The sequence below is a fragment of the Camelus dromedarius genome, chromosome 2 (genome assembly GCF_036321535.1).
Source record: "Camelus dromedarius isolate mCamDro1 chromosome 2, mCamDro1.pat, whole genome shotgun sequence".
Lineage (NCBI taxonomy): Eukaryota > Metazoa > Chordata > Mammalia > Artiodactyla > Camelidae > Camelus > Camelus dromedarius.
In genome coordinates, this window is record NC_087437.1 from 97,719,907 (window position 1) to 97,740,978 (window position 21,072).

The window sequence follows — 21,072 nt, forward strand, 5'->3', positions numbered from 1 at the left end:
GGAGTCCCTGAAACAGGCCGGGCATTCATCTAGACCTTGAGAGTACAAAGATGTAAATATAATACAAAATTCCTTACTCTCAAGAAGATTAAATTCTAGTGATGTATATGAGCAAGTAAGCAAAGTGTTCTGCTACTCCATGCTGTAACAGAGACATGGAATAGCATCTTTTGGGAAACAGAGGAGGAGGCCAAAGCAAAAGAAGGTATCAGTTTGGGAGAGGTAGCAAGTGAACCATGGAAAAGGCCAAGAAATGGTCCAACTGGGAAGGAAAGGGTGAGGGCAATCCTGAGTTAAGAACTGGAAGGTGCTGTTGGGAATCAACAGGAAAACTGGAAGAGTACTCAATAGGGTCCTCGTGAATCTGGGTGAATTATTTGTTGCTTTGAATCTTCACACACTCTGCAATGTTATGTTCCACTTAAAGTACTTTAATCATGACTGTGAGCCCACATCCAAAACATTCTTCCATGTCCCTGCTAGATACATAATTCTACCTCTAGCCAAGAGCCTAGCATTCCAGAAACTTAAGCCATGGTATAGAAATCCAAATTCAACTCATCAACACCATCTGCATAACCAGCTGTTCACCTCCTATATTTCCTTCTTTTTTTTCATGTACCACACAGGCATAGGAAAGAAAGAAATTAAGAATGAAAATCTTTGTGCATTGAATTCCTGCATTTCCTAACCCCAGTGTCATCCCCTAATGTTCTCTGACAGTGTTGTTTCTGTTACCTGGAGAAGCAGGTTGTATTGCCTTGGGGAAGAATTTAGGTATTTGTTAACTTTTAGCGGTGTCTCATACTAAGATCCTAAAAGCACAGGCCAGAAAACCAGCACGTGTCTGGTGATTTGCTGGGATGTTCACATGCAGCAAGCTCCACAGCTATTGGCAGCCCTCACCGGCCACATCTTCTTGGAGGCACAGTTTCTCAGAGCCAGGCTCCCACTTTGTCCCGTGCTTTTTATCCAGATGATTTGACTTCCTGTTCCGGCATTCATCCTTTATTCATTCACAAACATTTACGTAATGCCTAATATGTACTCAGTAGGCAACCTTCAAAACACAGTAAGCATATCTTTCAAGTATTGTCAATTATCTGAAGGATTTTTTTTTCTTTTTCTCCCCTCAGTCACTGAAGGTGATAAAACTGTATACCTTATCAAGCACTTGTAAGGACTAAATGAAATACTACAAGTCAAAGACTTAAAACATGGACTGGCACATAGTAAGTACTCATTATCTATTTGGTATCAATATTATTATTATTATGTGAAAAAAAGGATTAATGCGTAAACCATAAATATTATGACCCAAAACAATGCTTTTATGAATATAACTGATTCCAAGTATTTTTACATAATTGTGCCTCTTCTATATTGGCCACATACACAATTAGACGATTATCCAGTAAATTAGATTGGTATTACAACATTCCTGAATGATACAATTTTTTAAACTGTAGTTTATTAAAACAAAATCTTGTTGCCCTTTGATTATGTCCACTCATCATTTCAGTCAACCATTGTGTGTAACAAAGTATGATTTGTTGCTCTGTTGGTGATTTACGTTTTTAAACTTGATGTTTATTATTCAGTGTAAACACAAAGAAGGCACAACCATAAAATAGGGAATATGTCATTTAATTAGATAAATCCTAAAATTAACCTAAAAATAATCAAACTGTTGCTGAGAGGACTTTGAATGACAGTGTTGAGTCCAAGTCTATGACCAGGGCCAAGTAGGCACCCTGAAGGATGAAGAAGTTAAACACTTCATCTCTCTGTAGCTTTCTGCATCTGATCCAGAATATCCTGTCTTCAAAGCAGCCTGGTGTAATGCATTTTGTGCATAATGGCTATTTGTTCCTTCTATTGTCCTCGATAATTGCTATAAAATATCTGTGGTTCTTTATGGTCCCCTGAAAAGTGCACATATTTTTTCTTACTGCTATTTTTGATCTATGATTTCTACAAACTTGGGGAAAAAACAAATATGATTAAAAATATTCCTTGAAGACTGAACTTGTGGGTCAGAGGAGTTTACTTCCCTCACCCCCAAGACAAGCTCCAAAGGCTTCCTTTCATTGTTTTATCTTGAAAAAAAAAAAGTCTAGGGAATTTGGATACTGGAGAAGATATTGCAATATGAAAATCTATAAGCATTTTTTAGTTATGTATTTGAGTTATCCTTGAAAGAGTCTATCACCTGTGGAAAGGAGGCTTTGCTAGGAGGGTCACGGGATCCTTTAATATGCTATGGGACAAACTGGTTACTGTTTCTCTGTTACCCAGAGGCCCTAAGCAATCAGGAATACTGGAGCAGGATTTCTGCCCCTAGTAACACATCTCTAATGCATTTTATTTAATTTAAAATGTCATTAACGTCATAAACTGAGATTCAAAACTTTCTGGGGTTATCTGGCAAACTAACTGAGGGGGATTGGAAAAGTGAAATTACATAAGGGTTTGCAGTTTTGTTTAAGAATGTGGGAAGTGTGAGCAAATGCCCCAATGACAGGAGAGAGACGGTGTCTCTATTGACTGGAGTCAGAGGCCTATGGAGTGAAAGGCTGCAGCAGAAACTGAAGGCACTGTTTTCAAGAAGGACTGTCAGAGAGTAGAAGTACAGGAAGCAGTACTTAACCCCTAAGCAAGATGTGAAGAGCCTTCTACACATTTCTGCCTGGAGCACACATCAAATACATCAAGGTCTTCACACATCGGTATTTTCCAGGTAGGCAGCAACGATGGCCATGATTCACCTTCACATGTCTTATTAAATTAGGCAAAAGTCATCATTGTGGAGCTAGTGATAGAAGGTATTATGAGATGAACTGTTTCCTCCCAAAATTCGTATGCTAAAGCCCTAACTCCCAGTACCTCAGAATGTGACCGTATTTAGAAATAGGGTCTTTGAAGAGGTGATTAAATGAAAATGAGTCCATTAGGGTGGGCCATAATCCAGTCTGACTGATGTCCCTGTAAGAAGAGGAAATGCAGACGTACAACAGAGACACCATGCACAGAGGAAAGACCCTGTGAGGACACAGCAAGCAGGTGTCCATCTGCAAGTCAAGGAGAGAGAAGAAACCAAACCTGCCAACACTTTGATCTTAGACTTCTAGCCCCCTGGACTGTGAGAAAATAAATCTATGTTGTTTAAGCCACCCTGTCAGTGATATTTATATGGCATCCCCAGAAAAATAATACAGCAGGAAATCAAAATGTAGACACTGTGACTATAGTTGACAGATTGGTTTAGGAACACACATAAAGCAAGCCTTGGGAGCATTTAGACAAAAGTGAGAGAAAACTGAGGCCCAGGAATTCCTGGACTGAAGGATAAATGGGAGAATGCCAAGGACATTTAGATTATTACAGTTGACCCCTGAGAAACAGAGTTTTGAACTGCATGGGTCCACTTATATGTGGATTTTTTTAAAATAAATACTATAGTACTATGTGGTCTGTGGTTGTTTGAATCCGTGGATGTGGAACCATGGATCTGGAGAGCTAACTATGGGACGTGAGCATCTGTGGATTTCGGTATCCTTGGTGGTTCCTGGAACCAATCTCCCAAGGATACCTAAGGATGACTGTATTTTGAATGTAATATATGTAATTTATAAATATAGCTATTAACATGTTTTGAACTTTGAAGAAGCACATAACATAGGGGTTAAAACCACAGACTCAAGAGACAGACTTCTTAAGTTTCAATTCTCATTTTGTACATGATTCTTGGTAAGTTAGTTAACATTTCTATGTCTCAGTTTCTCCATCAATGGCTATAACAAGGCCAATCTCACAGGGGTTTTGTGGGGATTAAATGAATTGATAAAGTATTAAACTGTGGCAGGAATACAATGATGTATGTTAAGTGTTAGTTGCCATTATTTTTATAATTATCATCATTATGGGCAGACACGAGTCAAAGTGTTGAATCAGTCTTCACAATAATGCTTAGATGACTGAAACATGGTGAGGTAAATTTAATTACTCAAGGTGATCATTAGTTAAGTGGTAGACCCAGGATCTGACATTAAAGATTATAGACCCATAGATATTGTGCTCCACAGAAATAAAGCCTTTATTTACAAAGCATTACAAAATGCCAAACAGATCACTAAACAGGTGTATCTATGTTTACAACATTTATATTAATCCAAGTGACTTCTACAAATGACAAATTTACAAATTAGAAAAAATATTAATTTATTTTATTACTGTAGTCTGAGTGGAAATGGTGTTGTTTAAACAGTATTTTGGAGAGATAAGTTTCTCTTTTGTTCTAAAGACATATTATCTATTAATAATAAGTAATTAATGGAAACATTCAATGAGAAACATTTAATTAAGGTAAATAGAAATAAACATTATTTAAAATATATTCAGATTGCTTTACCATATGCATTTTTAAATATTTTATATTTTTGATTCTTAAAAATTTATTTGAGTAGAAATATCTGAATTCCAGATTGAACAATGCATTCTAAAAAAAATACTGATTGCATTGTTCCCATTTACAAGTTCTTTAATTTACAAACAAGTTGTTACGTTTGATGGAAGAAGGTATTTTATATTTCATTTGGTGTGCATATGATTGGGCTGAGAAATATTTCTTCACTTTCTTTAAGTACAAAATTATAGGTGCAAAGTGGTCGTCTGTGAAAGAGAATAAAAGAAAGAGAAAAAATAACTATTAATAAAACAGCAAAGTTTATTTACTTCTCATAAATATTGGAATATACTATGCCTATAACTAACTAGTTCTCCAAATGCAAGGAGTTGAAACAAACCTATAGGATCATTTCTACTTCATCTCATCTAGCTACATAGGAATGAATAGACACAATATTTGAAAAAGAAAAAATTCTCTGCATTTCAAAATCCTTTCTCCTTGCTGCTACCCTGGAATACTTATGTTGAATGGGAAATATTTTGGGATGCTGAAATAACTGAAAACTAAATTCAGCTCTTAGTGGCCAACCTACTTCTTCTAAGGTGATATCCACCAAGAAAGAGTTAGGCTGAACTACACAGACAAACTTTGTGAAATTATTTAATTTATCCTTTGCCACCGCTAAAAATGGAAATAATAATGTTTAAAGTATTCTACATCTTGGAGAGATGGTATATTTAGTATTTAAAGATTTCTGAGAAGTCAAGTCACTGTGGTGAATCAGATATCTTGTCTAATAATTTATCTTCCTGTTAATGTCTTGAAAGTCTTCAAAAAAGTAATCAAATAGAAAAAGCAAAGATTGGTCAAAGTTCAGGAATGGCGCTAAAGAAAAAAATGGTAGTAATAAATGGAAATTTCCTGGTATCAGTCATACTAGCTTAGTCAAGGAAGAAGGGTAATTCAACTGCACAGGTGCTGTTAGATCACCCTTGTCTTACACATGCCCTGCTCTAGATCACGAGATGCATTGCTCCCCATCTCCTTCTAGCATGATTAAGACATCTTGGAACACGTTTTTAAAGTATTCAACAGTATTGTTAGGTTAAACTATTCCATTTTTAAATAAATCAATTTCCTATGTCTGCTAATGGGTTGGAAAGTAAAAATATAGACATTTTCATCTTTAATTATAAAAGCTGATACAGGAGACTACAGTATTTTCCATTTGAAATAATACAGGCATCTTAGAATTTTAAGTTTAATACTATAAAAATAAATGTGAAATGACATTACCTTAGTCTTGTAAGATTTTTAGATATTAGCAAAAGTAGCTTTTTGTTAAATCATCAGAGATTAGAATGTAATTAAAAAATCAGACATAATTCTTTCTCCATTATTAAGAAACAAGTGGAAGGATGATTTTACCACTTCCCCTAAGAAATGTGTATATACTTCTGTCCACTTTTTATCTAGCCTGCTGCAGCCCTTATCCACTGAATATGCCTTCAATGCCGGATCTCCCTGATCCACCACACTTTTAACTTGTCATGGTAGGACAAGGGTGTCATTAGGCTTATTCATATATTACTTCAGTCATTAAGTAACAGTCCTGTTCACACATTTATAACACATTATTAAGGCAAGTGTGTTTTTATTTCTTTTCCACAATAAAATAAAAGCTCACAACCCTGTTACTATTGAAATACGTTCAAAATAGTAAATGCATATTTTTTATAAATATTCCACATTTTACAAAGCTTCTGCAGTCATTACAAAACAGTTTAGGCGGGTTCATTACACCTAACAAAGTTAAATTTTATCAAAACTATGAGAAAAGTTTATTTTCTTTGTTTTTACAGTGTGAAAAGCCTATCTAATTCTATTACCAGGACTCTAAGTTTGAGATCAATTATTCTATTTTATTAATAGTTCCTTCTCCCCAAGATAAAGTTAAACTCTACAATTTAGAAAAATGTGTGATATATGTTGAACTATCATAGAAAAAGAATATTTTTTTAATTTTAAAAAAGAACACTGAATATTATATTTCTAATTCTTTGTTTACCTCAAATTAGCAGACATGAACACAGAACACTGATGAAGTACAAACTTTAATAAAAATAATAAAAGAAATCCAAGGATTAAAAAGCACTCTAAAATTCAGATACAATTAGTTTTTAATTTTAATTCGTATACATCTTACAAAATTACAAGATATATATATATATCCTTCTTTATTTGAAAAAGCTCCTTAGGTCTTTTGTACAACATATCACCACATCTATGCATCTAGTATTCTTTAAAAAGTTACTTAGAATAAGGTTCCCACCACTGACAAAGGTGCCTATCCCGTCTACCAGATTCGAAAAACCAATAATTCACAGGTCATTGGGTAAAACTCATGGAATGGTCTTGCCTCAGTAATGGGAGTAATTAACTCTAATCCTAGCACTACTCCAGACCTGCCTAAAAAACCTTGAAAGCTAGAGCTGAAAGAATCAACCTGTTTATAAGTAACTTAATAGAATCTTGAGAATAAACCTGAAGAATATTTATAAAAATACAGAAGTATGGGTTCCCAGTGTGATAAAGTACACGTCTGTCATCTAATCAAGAATTTCCAAGATTGCAAAGAAGCAGGGAAATAGATCCTTATGAGGGTAAATCAATGAGAGATATTAAACGATTCAAATCAAACTTCCAGAGGTAAAAACTACAGTATCTGAGATGAAAAATACCATGGATAGGGTAAATATCAGCTTAGACATTACAGAAGAAAAGAATAGTGAACTTGAAGACATAGCAACAGAAAACATTCAGAACAAAATTCAGGGAGAAAATGAAATTTAAAATCACAGAGCATCAGTGAACTGTGTGACTACTTCAAGCAGCCTAATTAACTTGAAATTAGAGTCCTCAAAGGGAAAGGAGAGAGAAGGGACACAGAAAAAAATATTTCAAAAAAAGTTAAAAATTTAGATAAAATTTGATAAAATCTATAAACCCATAAGTTCAAGAAGGCCAACAGACACTAAACACAAGAAGTATGAAAAAATTTTCAAGTCACATCATAATCAAACTGCTTAAAATCAGTGATAAGGAGAAAATCTTAAAACCAGAGAAAAGAGGCTTATTTCCTTCATAGGAACAAAGGTAGAATAGTAATAGATTTATTATTAAGATCAGTGCATGATATAAGACAGTACAGCAACATCTTTAAAGTACTGAAAGTAAGAAAACAAAAGTCAAACTAGAAGTTTTTTACCCAGAAAAATTATCTTTCAAAATAAAGACATCATAAAGACATTTTCAGACACACACAAAAGTTGAAAGAATTCACAACCATCATACCCACACTACAGAAAAATCTTAAAGGAACTCCTTTAGTCATAAGGTAAATTATACTATTATACCATTACAATTATAGATGAAAATACACATCTACATAAGGGTTAGAAAGTACACTGGAAATGGTAATTATGTTGATAAACATAAGACTTTTCCTAATTATTTATGTCTTTAATAGACTTGTATCTCTTTAAATTAAAATTACACACTATTATAGAGTTTTTAGCATATGTACAAGTAAAATGTATGCCAACAAAAGCACAAAAGAGAAATGGGATTATACGACTGTTAAGGTTCTCATGTTACATATGAAGTGGTAAAATTCACTCGAACGTAGACTATAATAAAATAAAGATTATAATATAAACCCCAAAGGAACCACTAAAATAATCAAATAGTTATAAATAATAAACCCACAAAAGAGATCAAATGGAATCATAAGACTCATCAATTTATTCAAAATAAGGCATACAACTAAAAATAGAACTACCAAATGACTGAGCAATTCCAATCCTGGGTATATATCTGGGAAAAAAAAAACATTAATTGGAAAAGATACATGCACTCTAATGTTCATAGCAGCATTATTTACAGTTGCCAAGGTATGGAGGCAACCTAAGTGTCCATCAATAGATTAATGGATAAAGAAGAGGTGAGATATATAGAGATATATATATTGAATGGAATACTACTCAGCCAAAAAAAGGATGAAAATTAGCCATTTACAGCAATATGGATGGACTTGGAGGGAATTATGCTGAGTGAAATAAGTCAGGCAGAGAAAGACCAATCCTGTATGATATTACTTATATGCAGAATCTTAAAAAAACAAACAAACTACAAACTAGTGAATAAAAAAAAAGAAGCAGACTCACAGATACAGAAAACAAACTAGTGGTTACCAGTAGCGAGAAGGGAAGGGGAAGGGACAATGTAGGAGTAAGGGAAGAAAAGGGTTATTATGGGATTATATAAATCATGTGTATGACATTTTTGAAAATTATAAAGCACTATAGAATTTAAAGAATCTTTCATTCAATTAAAAACTAAAATTAAAAGATTACTCTAACACCTAAAAAAAAGAAGGCAATGAGAAAAATATGAACAAAGTACAGACAGGGCAAATAGAAAATGAAATAGAAAGATGACAGATTGAAACCCAACCATATCTATAATTACATTAAATTTAAAGATTTAAATACTGTCAGTTAAATGTCAGAGGTCATCAACATCATTTGTCATTTGAGAAATGCAAATTAAAAGCACAGTGAACTACCTCTCCACAACTATTAGAATAGCAAAATTAAAAAACAACAATAAAACTGGTGAAGTTGCAGTTTTTGGTGCAGGAGAGCAATGGAACACTGTAAGTACTAGTGGGAATGCAAAATATACAGTCACTTTGGAAAACAGTTTGGCAGTTTCTTATAAAGTTAAACATACAATATGACCCAGCATTCTCTCTTCTAGGTATTTATCCAAGAGAAATGAAAATGCATGTTCACATAAAAGCCTGCAGGCAAATATTTAGGTTGGCTTTAGTCATGGACAGATGTCAAAAACTATGAACAAATTACATTTCCTCCAACTGGTGAATGAATAAAGGAACTGTGGTACATCCATACAATGAAATACCATTCATCAATAACATTCCATTGATATAAGTAAAAACATGGATGAATTTTAAATGTATGAAGCTAAGTGAAAGAAGCCATGCTTAAAAGGCAACATGCTATATGATTCCATTTATATAATGTTCTGGAAAAGGCAAAGGTAGGTGTAGAGGTTGCCAGGAGTGGGAGTGGGGACCTGGGTTGAAAATAAAGTGGCAGCACATGGTAGTTTTTGTGATTGATGGAAATGTTCCATATCTTAATTATGGTGGTGGTTACATGACTTGATGTATTTATTAAAACTCATAGAACTGTATACTTTTTATAAAATATAAAAAGTACATTTTACTGTTAAGTAAAGAAGTAAAAAGTAGTTTTTAGTCCAGATTTTCCCAGGAAGTCATCCAGGTACCTCTACCATGAATATTCCTCTTGGCCCTAAGTTTGAAGGCCACTGGAAATGTTCAGAACTATATTGTTTGTGTAGACTCCATCACAGTTTGTTATAGACAGATAATTACTGATTGCGTAGCTACACAGTTTAATCTGTACCATAAGGCATCACATTTTTATAACTCACATTCCCAATAATTTGGCAGGGCTAATTCTCATTAATTGCACATTATCTGTATGGACAGATCTAAATAGGAAAAGCAACTAAATAGTTACAGCAATTATCTAGGTAATTAAACTTAAAGCATATATTTCAACCAAGCATCTGTTAGCATCCCCAGCCAGCAGGAAATGTTAAGAGTCTTGCTAACCACCCACAAAATGTATTTTAGTTTTTCACCCTGAGTAGAAATAACTGCATCTAAATTTTGTAAATTTAGTAAACTTTCATAGTCCAACCATTGTGTAGATCTTACATGAAAATTAAAATTACATGCATGCTTACGTTTTGCTCTGTAGCATATCCCAATGACTTTAACCTATTTCCAATTAGCCAATGAATAGTTGTATACAACATCTGTCCATGTAAAGCATGATTAAGAAGACAGTGAGTCAAATATAATAGTGGGCACATGTCTGTTTTTAATCTTTCCTTTCTCCTTATAATAAGTGACTTGAAAAGGAGAAATAAATAGAGAAAACTATGACTGTCTGTAGGCTCACCAACATTCCTTGTCAAGGTGTAAACATCATGTGGTGAGGCAGATGATTTGAAAATGTTTGTTCAATGAATAAAACAAGGAATTTGTTTAAAGTGCAGATAGTTGTCTATGCATAGATAGTGTTTATGACAAGCAACACTGGGGAAAAACAAAGTGCTCAACAATAAAGGAAATACTAAGTTGAATATTCTACAAAAGATGGAATATATTGGCAGCCATTAACTTTGAAAAAAATTGCTTATAACCAGGTCCATGATGTTGCATGGCTCCAAGTCCAGTGTGTTCACATTATTGTCCATGTGAACAGTGTCTCTTGAACCTTTTACTGTGGTGAATAAGCTGCATGATTCTACACAAAAAGCTTGTTTATAATTTAATGTAAATAATTAAATTCATGATTCAACAGTAGCATGTGTGATTATGAGTAAATATGAGAAAATATTAACAGTGTTATCTTTTAGTTGTAGGATTGCATATAAAATTTTTCAAGTGTCCCACAGTGGGAATAAATGACTATATTAATTTATAAAAATGTTTATTCCTGTAAAAATAACAGCAACTAAAAACAGAAGAAAATGACAACAAAATTTTAAAAAACAAAAGTTTGGCTTCAAGTCATTGCAAAGACACTTCTCAGATGAGAAATCTGAGTTTCTGTTCCCTTATTATTAAAACAAAGAAAATACTTAACTCATAGAGTTATTGCAACGATTGTAAAAATAGTATTTGGGATGTAGTACATGCTAAATAAATTTAACCATTATTATTAATCTTGTAAGTAGTTCACTAATATTAAGACAAAAACAAAAACAAAAACAAATTTATCTGGAATATCCCTTTATTACCTAAATCTTCAGTCATTAATCCTTGGTAGATAATTAAATTCCCTTTAAATCATGTATATCATCCAAAACATGCACCTTGGAAAAAAACTAAAATTCCCCTTTCTTACATGCTGGTTCCCTAAAGAAGGTTAAATTGAGTTTAGGGCAAATAACTCAGAAGATAAATTCCACTTAATGAGATAAATTTGCAATCAATGCAGGTTTCTTTTTCTAAAGTTCTTAACTCTGTTCAGAGTCTTTCAATATCCCCAACAACTCTGACAGGTGAGGATTCCATCACTGCATTTTAGTGAGAAGTATAGTAGAAGTGAGTAAAGAGTTGGATAAGAAGTTTATAAAGTATTAAGGAATGAAATTTTTACAATAAGGTGGGAGTGTTTATACGGTTGGAGAATGAGACATAGTTTCACAGAATTATTGGGAATAAAGCATTTTACTGATCATTTGAGCAAAACAGACCAGTGAGTCTCATATAATTATTGGCTTGGTCAGTCTGTTGCTTGAGCAAACCACCCTTGGACTTTTAACCAGGCAGTTTAAAAGAGAAAAGTGAAATGTTAAAGACTTCGGCACAAATAGTATACTGTAAATTGGTTTTCTGAGGTAGCTTTCTAAACTGAAGATGATTCTTCGGCTATTCTTAAGCAAATACTTACCCTCATTAAATCTAAGTTTCATGTATAATATTTTCAAAAAAATCTTGAAATTATTTAATGAAATGCAATACTAAATGCAATTTTTTAATATGAAGTAAGTAAGGCATAGAGGCCAAAGCTACAAAATAGATTTAAAGTTTATTTGAAAAAGGACAAATGTCTAAATTTATGCACAATGTGTCCATGATATTGGAGTAAATTATTTAAGAAGTTACCTTTATGTTCCACCTCATATTGTCTTATCAGACAAAATATTACATTACAGCCGTAGAACAACAAACACAACTATTAAAAAAAAACCTAACTTACTTGCAAATAATTTTAAGTATCCAGATCTTGAAAGATCTGAATTTGAGTGTTCCAGCTTAGACATTCATTTATTGCTGTCATTCACCATTAATTGCATCAGCAGGTTAGAGTTATATTGAATATTTTTTTAGTTAAATAAATATTTAACTTCGGTAGAATATATTACAATCCAGACAATCTATGTCTAATTAATGTTTTGCCTGACTTTTCAAAATATTTTTAGTCTCTTTGTAATGGCCTGTTATGTTTGCCACCAAGCATCTATCCCCTTTCGGATAATATTACCCTCATCGTTCTTTACCCCACTCTCAATCTATAAACGTTGGATTAATTTGATCCCATCCCAAGTCAAGTGGGATTGCATGAACCATTATGAAGACTTTGGCTTTTATTAAGACTGTAGTTAAATTCCATGTATGTTTAGAAGGTAGGGCAAAAGTTCCTATGATTGGATGGGGAGTGTGTGAGAAAAAGACTAGTCTATGATGAACCCAGGTCTTCTGGCTTAAGCAAGTACAAAGATGTTTCTCCATGTTTCAGCTAGATTTTATCTTTATATTTTGTAAGAAATATTAATATATAATAAATTTAAAGCCATTCTATATCTCATATATATCAAAAGTTTTCTTATTTTGTTTTTGTTAATAATGTTTTTGACACACGGATTTTATTTTTTTAATTTGCATAGAGGCAAATTGATTAACATTTTCCATTTGTTTTTCATCTTGCCTTTCATTATTTTGCAAACATAAATAATTGCCTGTGTTTTCTGTTTACCATTTTACATTTAATATATTATAATATCTATAACTAATTTTGTATATGTCATAATTAAGGTATCAAACTCTGTTTCAGTTGTCAATCATTTATTCTTGTGTCATTATTTGAAAGGTTACTCACATCATCTACAGAATTATGTTTTAGAGTTTTCTTTTTACTCCCTTAAATATATCTATATTCTTCTTCCAATATTATACTATTAAAATTATTGCTGCTTTGGAATTTGCTTTACTGTTTCACAGTTAAAGTTATAAATATTACTCTCATTATTCAAATTTTCTTGGCTCACATCAATAATTTGTTATTCTAAGTTAATTAGGAAGAGCTATTCATCTCTTATTTAGATTTTGATTGGAATCATGTTAAACTTGTAAGTGTGTTTAATAAGAATTGCCATTGCTACAACAGTAAATCTTCCATTCCATGAAGATTTATTTCAATAATTGCAGAATTCCATCCTTATCACTGAATTTTAAAAATAATATATATAAGTGGGTCTAAATTTTGGTCTCTTTTAGTTTGCTGGTTCTAGTTCATTCTATCAATATGAAATCTGTATCTAATTTTCTTCAGTTGAGGAGAGTTTTCTTTCATCATATCTGTAATTCTGTTGTGTCACCTCTTCAGCAACACTAAGAAATTACATTTTTTGTATTTTGATCATTTCCCCAGAATTCCCCAATCTCCTCTATTATTTATACTACCTTATTCTGTAGGTTATTAAAAGTGAATTTTCTACATTATTGATCAATTCTACTCTTTCTTTTTTTTTATAATGTTGGTTTAAATTTCATGTTGACTTTAGTTTCTTAACTCTGTCAGTTTCCCTTAAATTTAACCACAGTTACTTGTTTCATCACCTTGCTCTTCATGTATTCCTTCATGGATAACTTCTTTCTTACATATTATTGAGAAAACCAACCAAAGCTTTGTGTGATTTCCTTCTATTTCCTGTAATAAATCTTTTTAAAAGCCAGCCTTATTTCTAAATCTAATTGATTGTTGGAGCCTTTTTTCTTATGTTGCTGATGCTAAATTAGGCACCATTTTGTTGTTGTTGTTTTCCTGTTCACCTCTGCTTGAACAATGAGACATGAATATCTAGCTCTGGCATTTGCCCATATAGACATCATCCTTGGTTCCTTTTACTGTCCATATGTATGGAACTAAATTTCTCTTTCTCATAGTGAGCTTATGTACTGTTTTATGCACAAAGAGTCTGGTAAGTATCTGGTGTCTGGCCAAGACTTACAACATACGTTTCTTCTAGACTGAGGAGGAAACTCTTTTCTTTCTCTTTCCATATGATAGATAGGAAGAAGCCTTTATTTCAGGACAGTATAAATCCTTTACATTTAAATGCCAGAAACAGGATATAAAACTACAACTAGATGTCTTTATTCATATCTACCATCCTGATGCTCAGAGAGGTATTAATGGAGGAGACTAGAGAAATCTGATGGTGCAACAATCTTGACCTCTTTAAAATCTAGCTTTGGGGGACTGCAAATATAGTTTCCATTCTTATAGTTAAGATTTTGCATTATTCAGATAATAGATACAGAAATAAGTTGTAGATTAATAATAATCCTGCAGTTCTAATCCTTCAAACATGACCCCTCCCCAACCTTTCTCTTCCTCTGTCTGATATACTTTGGCAGGAAAGGGTGTTGCTGGTATTCCTAACTGAAAATGTCCATGTATTTTGTCATTTTTGTAAGTGTTACAGTCAAAGGCAAGAGATAGTAAAATTGCCTGTTTATTTTTCCCATTATAATGACAATTTACTCATTGACTTTTAAATGACTAAATATATTCATATCAAAAATTTAGCAAATACCTTTTACTTCAAAGAATCTTCCCAGCTCTCCTCTGGTGATGTAGACCTTATCTAAATGCATATTCTTATCATTTACTATTTTTATTATTTTTATTCTCCAAAAATTCTCATTTACATATGTTCAACATTCACAGAAAAGTAATTGGGAAATCAAATATATAAATACAGGAATATCAAGAGAAGTAAAGAGGAAGTGTTGCAGTCAATCAAAGAGAGATTTCGAGCAATCCACAAACGCATTGAAATGATTGATAAGGTTCTAAGGCAGACATTTATCTTTTTTCATTTTTATTGTGCATCAGGAAATGATTGTACACTTTTTTTCTTTGCTTGGGTAATGTGATTCCAAAATAAATTTCATCTAAGCCAAAAGAAAATTTATACCTTTTAGATATTCTAGTATTTATGTAAAATATAATCTAAAATACACCATGAACAGATATTTAAGTATATGAACTTTTAAAACATTCCTTAGCAAAGCAATATTTTCAAGTTTAGAAGATAACATCAAAATAAAAATTTAGTTTTCTTACCTTTCTGGATGTGTCAGTGATGTTAACATGAGACGCTGAATAGTGTATTTGCATGTGGAACATTGCTGATTTGAGCTTTGAAAATAAGTCAAACCAATGCTTGAAATATTTACAACATCATTTAAAAATTGAGCAAGAATCTTGAATTCCTGAAGTTTATAAAATGACTTGTTCTTCCTAAACAGAAAATTTGATATACTAAGCTTATTTGTAATTTGAAGTATAATACAACTTTAAAATCAATATAATCTTATCAATGCAAGATAGACCAAGATTATAGAAAAAAGGCCAACAATAAAGTATTTGTTAAAGTATTTATTAAAATAATTTAAACAGTAGTTTAAAACAAAATAATAGTGATAATATATGTATATCCACACTCAAATATTTTGGGAAAACTTTTTTGGAAAAAAGTGGGACATCTTGTCTTTCCAACTAGGTGTGTAGACTGTATATTTGTGTAAGATTAGTGAAGTCATATTTTGCCTCTTTTTTTAGACCCCTGAACAACTATCACCATTCTTTGAATAGACTGGGTCCTCAACTAATAACCTTTTGTTGTTCTGTGCACTTCATCACATCATGGGTCTGCTTGACTCCAAAGGAAACAACAAAGGAAAATAAGTAGGTGAAGAAAGATGATAAGGAAAAGGAGGAGAAAAGAAAGGGAAGGAGGAAGGATGGGAGGGAAAGTGGGGGACAAGAAGGAAGGACAGAAGAGAAAAGAGAATGGAAGGAAGGGAAAGGAAAGGAAGAGGAAAGGAAATTTTTAAAAAATCTGCTGAAATAATTTTGTCCTTTGAGGTAACAATGACTTATTGCACAAAGGTAACAGTCACACATAGAATAGCTGAAAAGCAACCAGGGAGACACCCAGCACTTGTGCCATCTTATATTTGTCCCTGTTCTCTTCTCCTTTTGATTCTTGACAGCAGCTAGGCCCAAAAAAGATTGTTATCACCCCCCTCAAAACCCACCCCTGCTCCCTCCTGGCAGAATCACTACCTCCTCTCTCACAGAATATCATGTCATTGGTCATATCTCTAATTTCTATACAAGATCTTATCTAGATTTCTCAGAGACACTTCAGAGTCAACATATTCAGAAGGAAAAGTGTGGTCTTCCCCTACAAATTCACATCTAATCCATTGGTTCCAAATACCAACTGTTTTGCTTCTGACCATCAAGTCTCTGCCTCCAGCTGAGCCCAGTCTGCTGAAATCCAGACACATATATACACTGATATTCACCATGTCTACTTGGGTATTTCAAGAATGCCTAAAGCTCAGTATGCTCAAACTTAATGACATCTTTCCCAATACCCACCTCTCACCAAAAAAACTTAAAGCTTAGAATTTCCTTTTCATTTAAAATGCACCACCACTTACTGACCAAGCCACACAACTAGGCTTCACTCTTGAAATCATCTTCTCTTTTAACCCCTACAGCTAATCTAGGCTATATGCCTACTAACTTTATCCATGAAATATTCTGAATCTTCTTTGAAATCATCCTCATTTATCTCCACTGCACACGCTTTATCTCAGGGTACCATCGTTCCTTGCCTTTATTCTTGTAATAGCATCCTGTCTTTTCCCTCTCCCATCCACTGTGGTCAAATGGCCTTTCCAAAATAAAAATCCAAACCTGGCCCCAACCAGACTGCCCCAAGTAAAACATTTTATTGGTTTTTATTTGCCCAGTGAATAAAATAAAAATCCTGGAACATGTCCTACAAGTTCTAATTCCTACAAAATCTAGGTGCTCTCTACCTCTCTCATTCTCTTTCTTTCCCTGCCTCTATCCTTGACATAATAAACTTCCTTCAGTTCCTGAAATGGGCTATGTTACCTCCTGCTTCTAGAGTTGTGCCTTTGTTAGCTCCTCTGCCTGGAATGCAGCAGAGCAGACTAATTCCTGCACCTCATTCTGGTCTCAGGTAATCTAAAAAGCCCTTAGAGAAAGTTTTAGTGACCCCACTAACCATATCTCATCCCCTATTTTATGTTCCCATACATACCATAATTTACCTCAAGACATTTTTCACAGACATATTTTATTTATTTGTTTTTATAATTGTTTGATTACTTTTATATCCTTCATGAGACTGTCAGATTAATGAGGGTAGGACCATGTCCGTTTTTCTCATTACAGTATATTAAGCACTTACCACAGTGCCTAGCTCAATGTAGATACTCATTAAAAATTGTTTGAGTGCAGGAATGATGAACGTCATCAGTTTATTTGTATTATGTATTTGTAAAGCTTTTCTGCTCACTAGACTAAAATTATGTAAGGACAGAAGTCTAATATGTCTTAAATGTTGTCCTTACTTTCTAGTACAGTTCAAGAAATTTTATTGAATGATCAAAGTGACTCCTCTCCATATCTCCTAGCTCAGTGAATGGCATCATAATTTAAATAGTCACCAAACTCAAAGTCACTCCAAATTGTTTTTTTCCTCTTCACTTTCACGTGTTTAATTATCATAAAAACAAATCTATTCTAAATTCCAAAAACCCACTTCCACTTGATCCAGGCCCCTGTTAACTTTCATGTAAATTATTACAAAGGCCACCTTTCTGGACTTGTTCCACACTAATCTCCTCATTACTCATCCATGTGGGGAGTCATTCTAACCTGAATATACAATACTGACACCTTCTGTTTAAAATCCTATATTGGCATATCAATATATTTGGCATCATATTAGGATATGTAAGTGGTTTTTAGTGACATAGAAAATGATAACACTATAGCATTCAGTATAAAAATCAGAATGCAGAACATTTGCCAAAATACACCACTTTTGATAAACAGAAAATGATGTGTGCATGCATAGGAGCATGTACAAGAAGAAGAAAGAGGATGAAAAGGAGGAGATAGAGGTGGAAGGGAAGGAGGAGGAGGAAGAGGAATGGCTAAAAATCAAATGATAAATGTGAATATCCCTCGATGATGTAATTATAGATGGTTCTCATTTTCCACTATATAATACAATACATTTTCTACCGCAAGCAAATATTCATATTTTCATTTTGAAAAGGAAAATGAAGATCATTTGAAAGTCTCTTGACTTCCCTAGCATCTAAAATAGTTAAAATCCCAAAGCATGACTAAATTTATTAGCAAATAATTATTTTTTTCCTTTTTTTTATTGAAGTATAGCCAGCTTACAATGTTGTGTCAGTTTCTGGTGTACAGCATAATAATTCAGTCATACATATACATACATATATTAGTTTTCATATTATTTTTCATTATATGTTACTATATATTACTGAATGTAGTTCCCTGTGCTATACAGTATAAACTTATTGTTTATTTTATATATAATAGTTAGTATCTGCAAACCTTGAATAGAAAAACAATAAAGCCATTGGCCAGACTCAGATTTACCATGGGTAAATCAATGGACTGATTTACCATGTGTGTGGGTTTCATATTTTATATGTCTTCATAAGAAATGCACTAATCAAGTGTTTGAATAAAATGCATCAGTATTTCATAGTGTTCTGCATAGAACATGATGTTTTGTAAAGGAAATCAAGACTCAACTTTCTGCCTTCTGAACAAGTTTGAAACAACTACTCCAGGTTTGCAGTCTGTGCACTATTACAGAACTTGGGCACTTTCCTCTCTCCATGCCTCTTAAAGCACCCTCCCTGTTTCCTGACTGCAATATCTCCCTTTCAAATGCTTCCTTGCTTCTTCCATTGTACTCCTACTGCAAATAAGTGTTCTGCTACTATGAAATTTATTACTCAGTGCTGTTAATTATGCATTAGTCTCCTCCAGTGTTCTGTGACCTCCTTGAGAACAGTAGCATTGCTATTTCAGTTTTGATCCCCATTATTTAATGAAATGCTGAATACTTTTGGCTGGTGCTAAATAACATTTGTTGAATAAGTGGATTCAGAAGCTAACAAAGCATATGTCTGGTAAGAATAAATAATGAATCACACATATATTTGTGCATTGGCATATATAATATATATAAATTTTAGGCAATAAACTATTATGGAATGATATTATTAATTATTATAATATGCTATCAGTGCTTAAAATTAGGTGGAAAGAACTTAAAGCCTTCTCTCAATATAAGATAAGCCTTGATATAAGTGAAGATTTTGGATTTAAATCCTGGTTTGATTTATTTTATCTTCTTTGACTGAAGGGAAGTTGACAAAGGTGAAAAAAATAAGAATAATTTCTGCTCACTCATTACCAGCTCTATCCATTATTAAATTATCTGCAATGCCTTTGTTATTTTTAAGAAAATTAAATCTATAGAATCTAGTATTAGAAATATGTTTATATAAATGTTGCCTGACTTATAACCCAGAATATTACTTCCCAGGATGACCATGATACTCCACAATAAAATAGTTTTTATGTTACTTCAGTACAGAGGTTCTCAATAGTTTGCCATCACATACTTTTTTTAAACAAGGTGACACCAGATACTTTTGTTATTTATTTATTTATTTATTTATTTATTTGTTCATTCATTCATTCATTCATTCATTTATTAATGGAGGCATTGGGGATTGAACTCTAGACCTTGTGGATGCTAAGCACATGCTCTACCACTGGGCTACATAACCCCATATACATATAGTTTTTTTTATTATTTTCTTTGTGGATTCCAAGGTTTTAAAGATTTAACTACAAAACAGACTTCATGTATTATGAGCTATAAATATTTTTTAGATTTTAATGTTATTTTAGATTTTAATTAAAGGTTTATAATAATACTGTAAAATTAAATACATCATGTCATTGTCTGTGATAGTAATGTGCCAGTGGTTCACTGTCAATGATTGAATAAATCTGAATGGCACAATATACTCAAGTCCAAGGTATAGCACACATTTGATTTAGTCAGTTCAGGTACTGTAACTACCTAAACTTTGACAACAGTAAATGTTCAATATACCAACTGTTCCTCCTGAAATTCTAGTGATGTCATCAGTAACCAAAATCAGAATCAAATTGTTTTAAGTCCAATCACAGTAAAACAAAGTTTATGTTTCATCACTTAACGTGTGTGGTACCTGAGAGTCTTTTGAAAACAGTCACATTATTTAATGCATTTCTAGAAGTTTAGTACAGCAGATTGGAAAGCACAATTTTAATATTAATATGCACCTTTATATCATAGTTTTCTTTAAGAGAAAATGAATACCCTAGTTTGAGAATTTACTAAGCACACAAATGTACATTCAACAGACTCAAACTGAGAACATTCCTTTAGATGATTAGAAAGCTTTAAAAACATGTATATGTACCTACAGATGTATAAATAAAAAGTTAAATAGATTATTAAGGAAAAAACAAAACCCTCTCCTATTATTTGAGAGATTTGTGGCTGGAATTGAAATACTGAAATTAGACCATGCTATTGACAGAAGTCACTAGACATTTATTCACATCACTGTAAACATGACATTGCCTGAAAACTAGAGAAAATTAAAAGACAAGGTGGTTTAAGGGGAAGAACACTGGAATAAGAGTTAAAAGAAGAAATAGAAAGTTTCTTCTCTTCTAACTCTTGTAGTAGCTAGATGTATAACATAAACAAGTTATGTATTCTTTCATATTCAGAGTCTTCCTCCATAG

General features: G+C 32.8%; 1 protein-coding gene across 1 annotated transcript in view; it reads right to left on the reverse strand.

Annotated features, from left to right (window-relative positions):
* Positions 1–867: 867 nt before the first annotated feature.
* LIPI (lipase I) overlaps positions 868–21,072 on the reverse strand; it is a gene marked incomplete at its 5' end in the record, with an annotated part of 35,691 nt that continues 15,486 nt past the window's right edge. Inside the window, 2 exons of the mRNA XM_064477104.1 lie at positions 868–1,006; positions 15,451–15,627. Of these exons, the coding sequence (XP_064333174.1) occupies positions 868–1,006; positions 15,451–15,627 (316 nt within the window). The remainder of the gene's footprint in view (positions 1,007–15,450; positions 15,628–21,072) is intronic.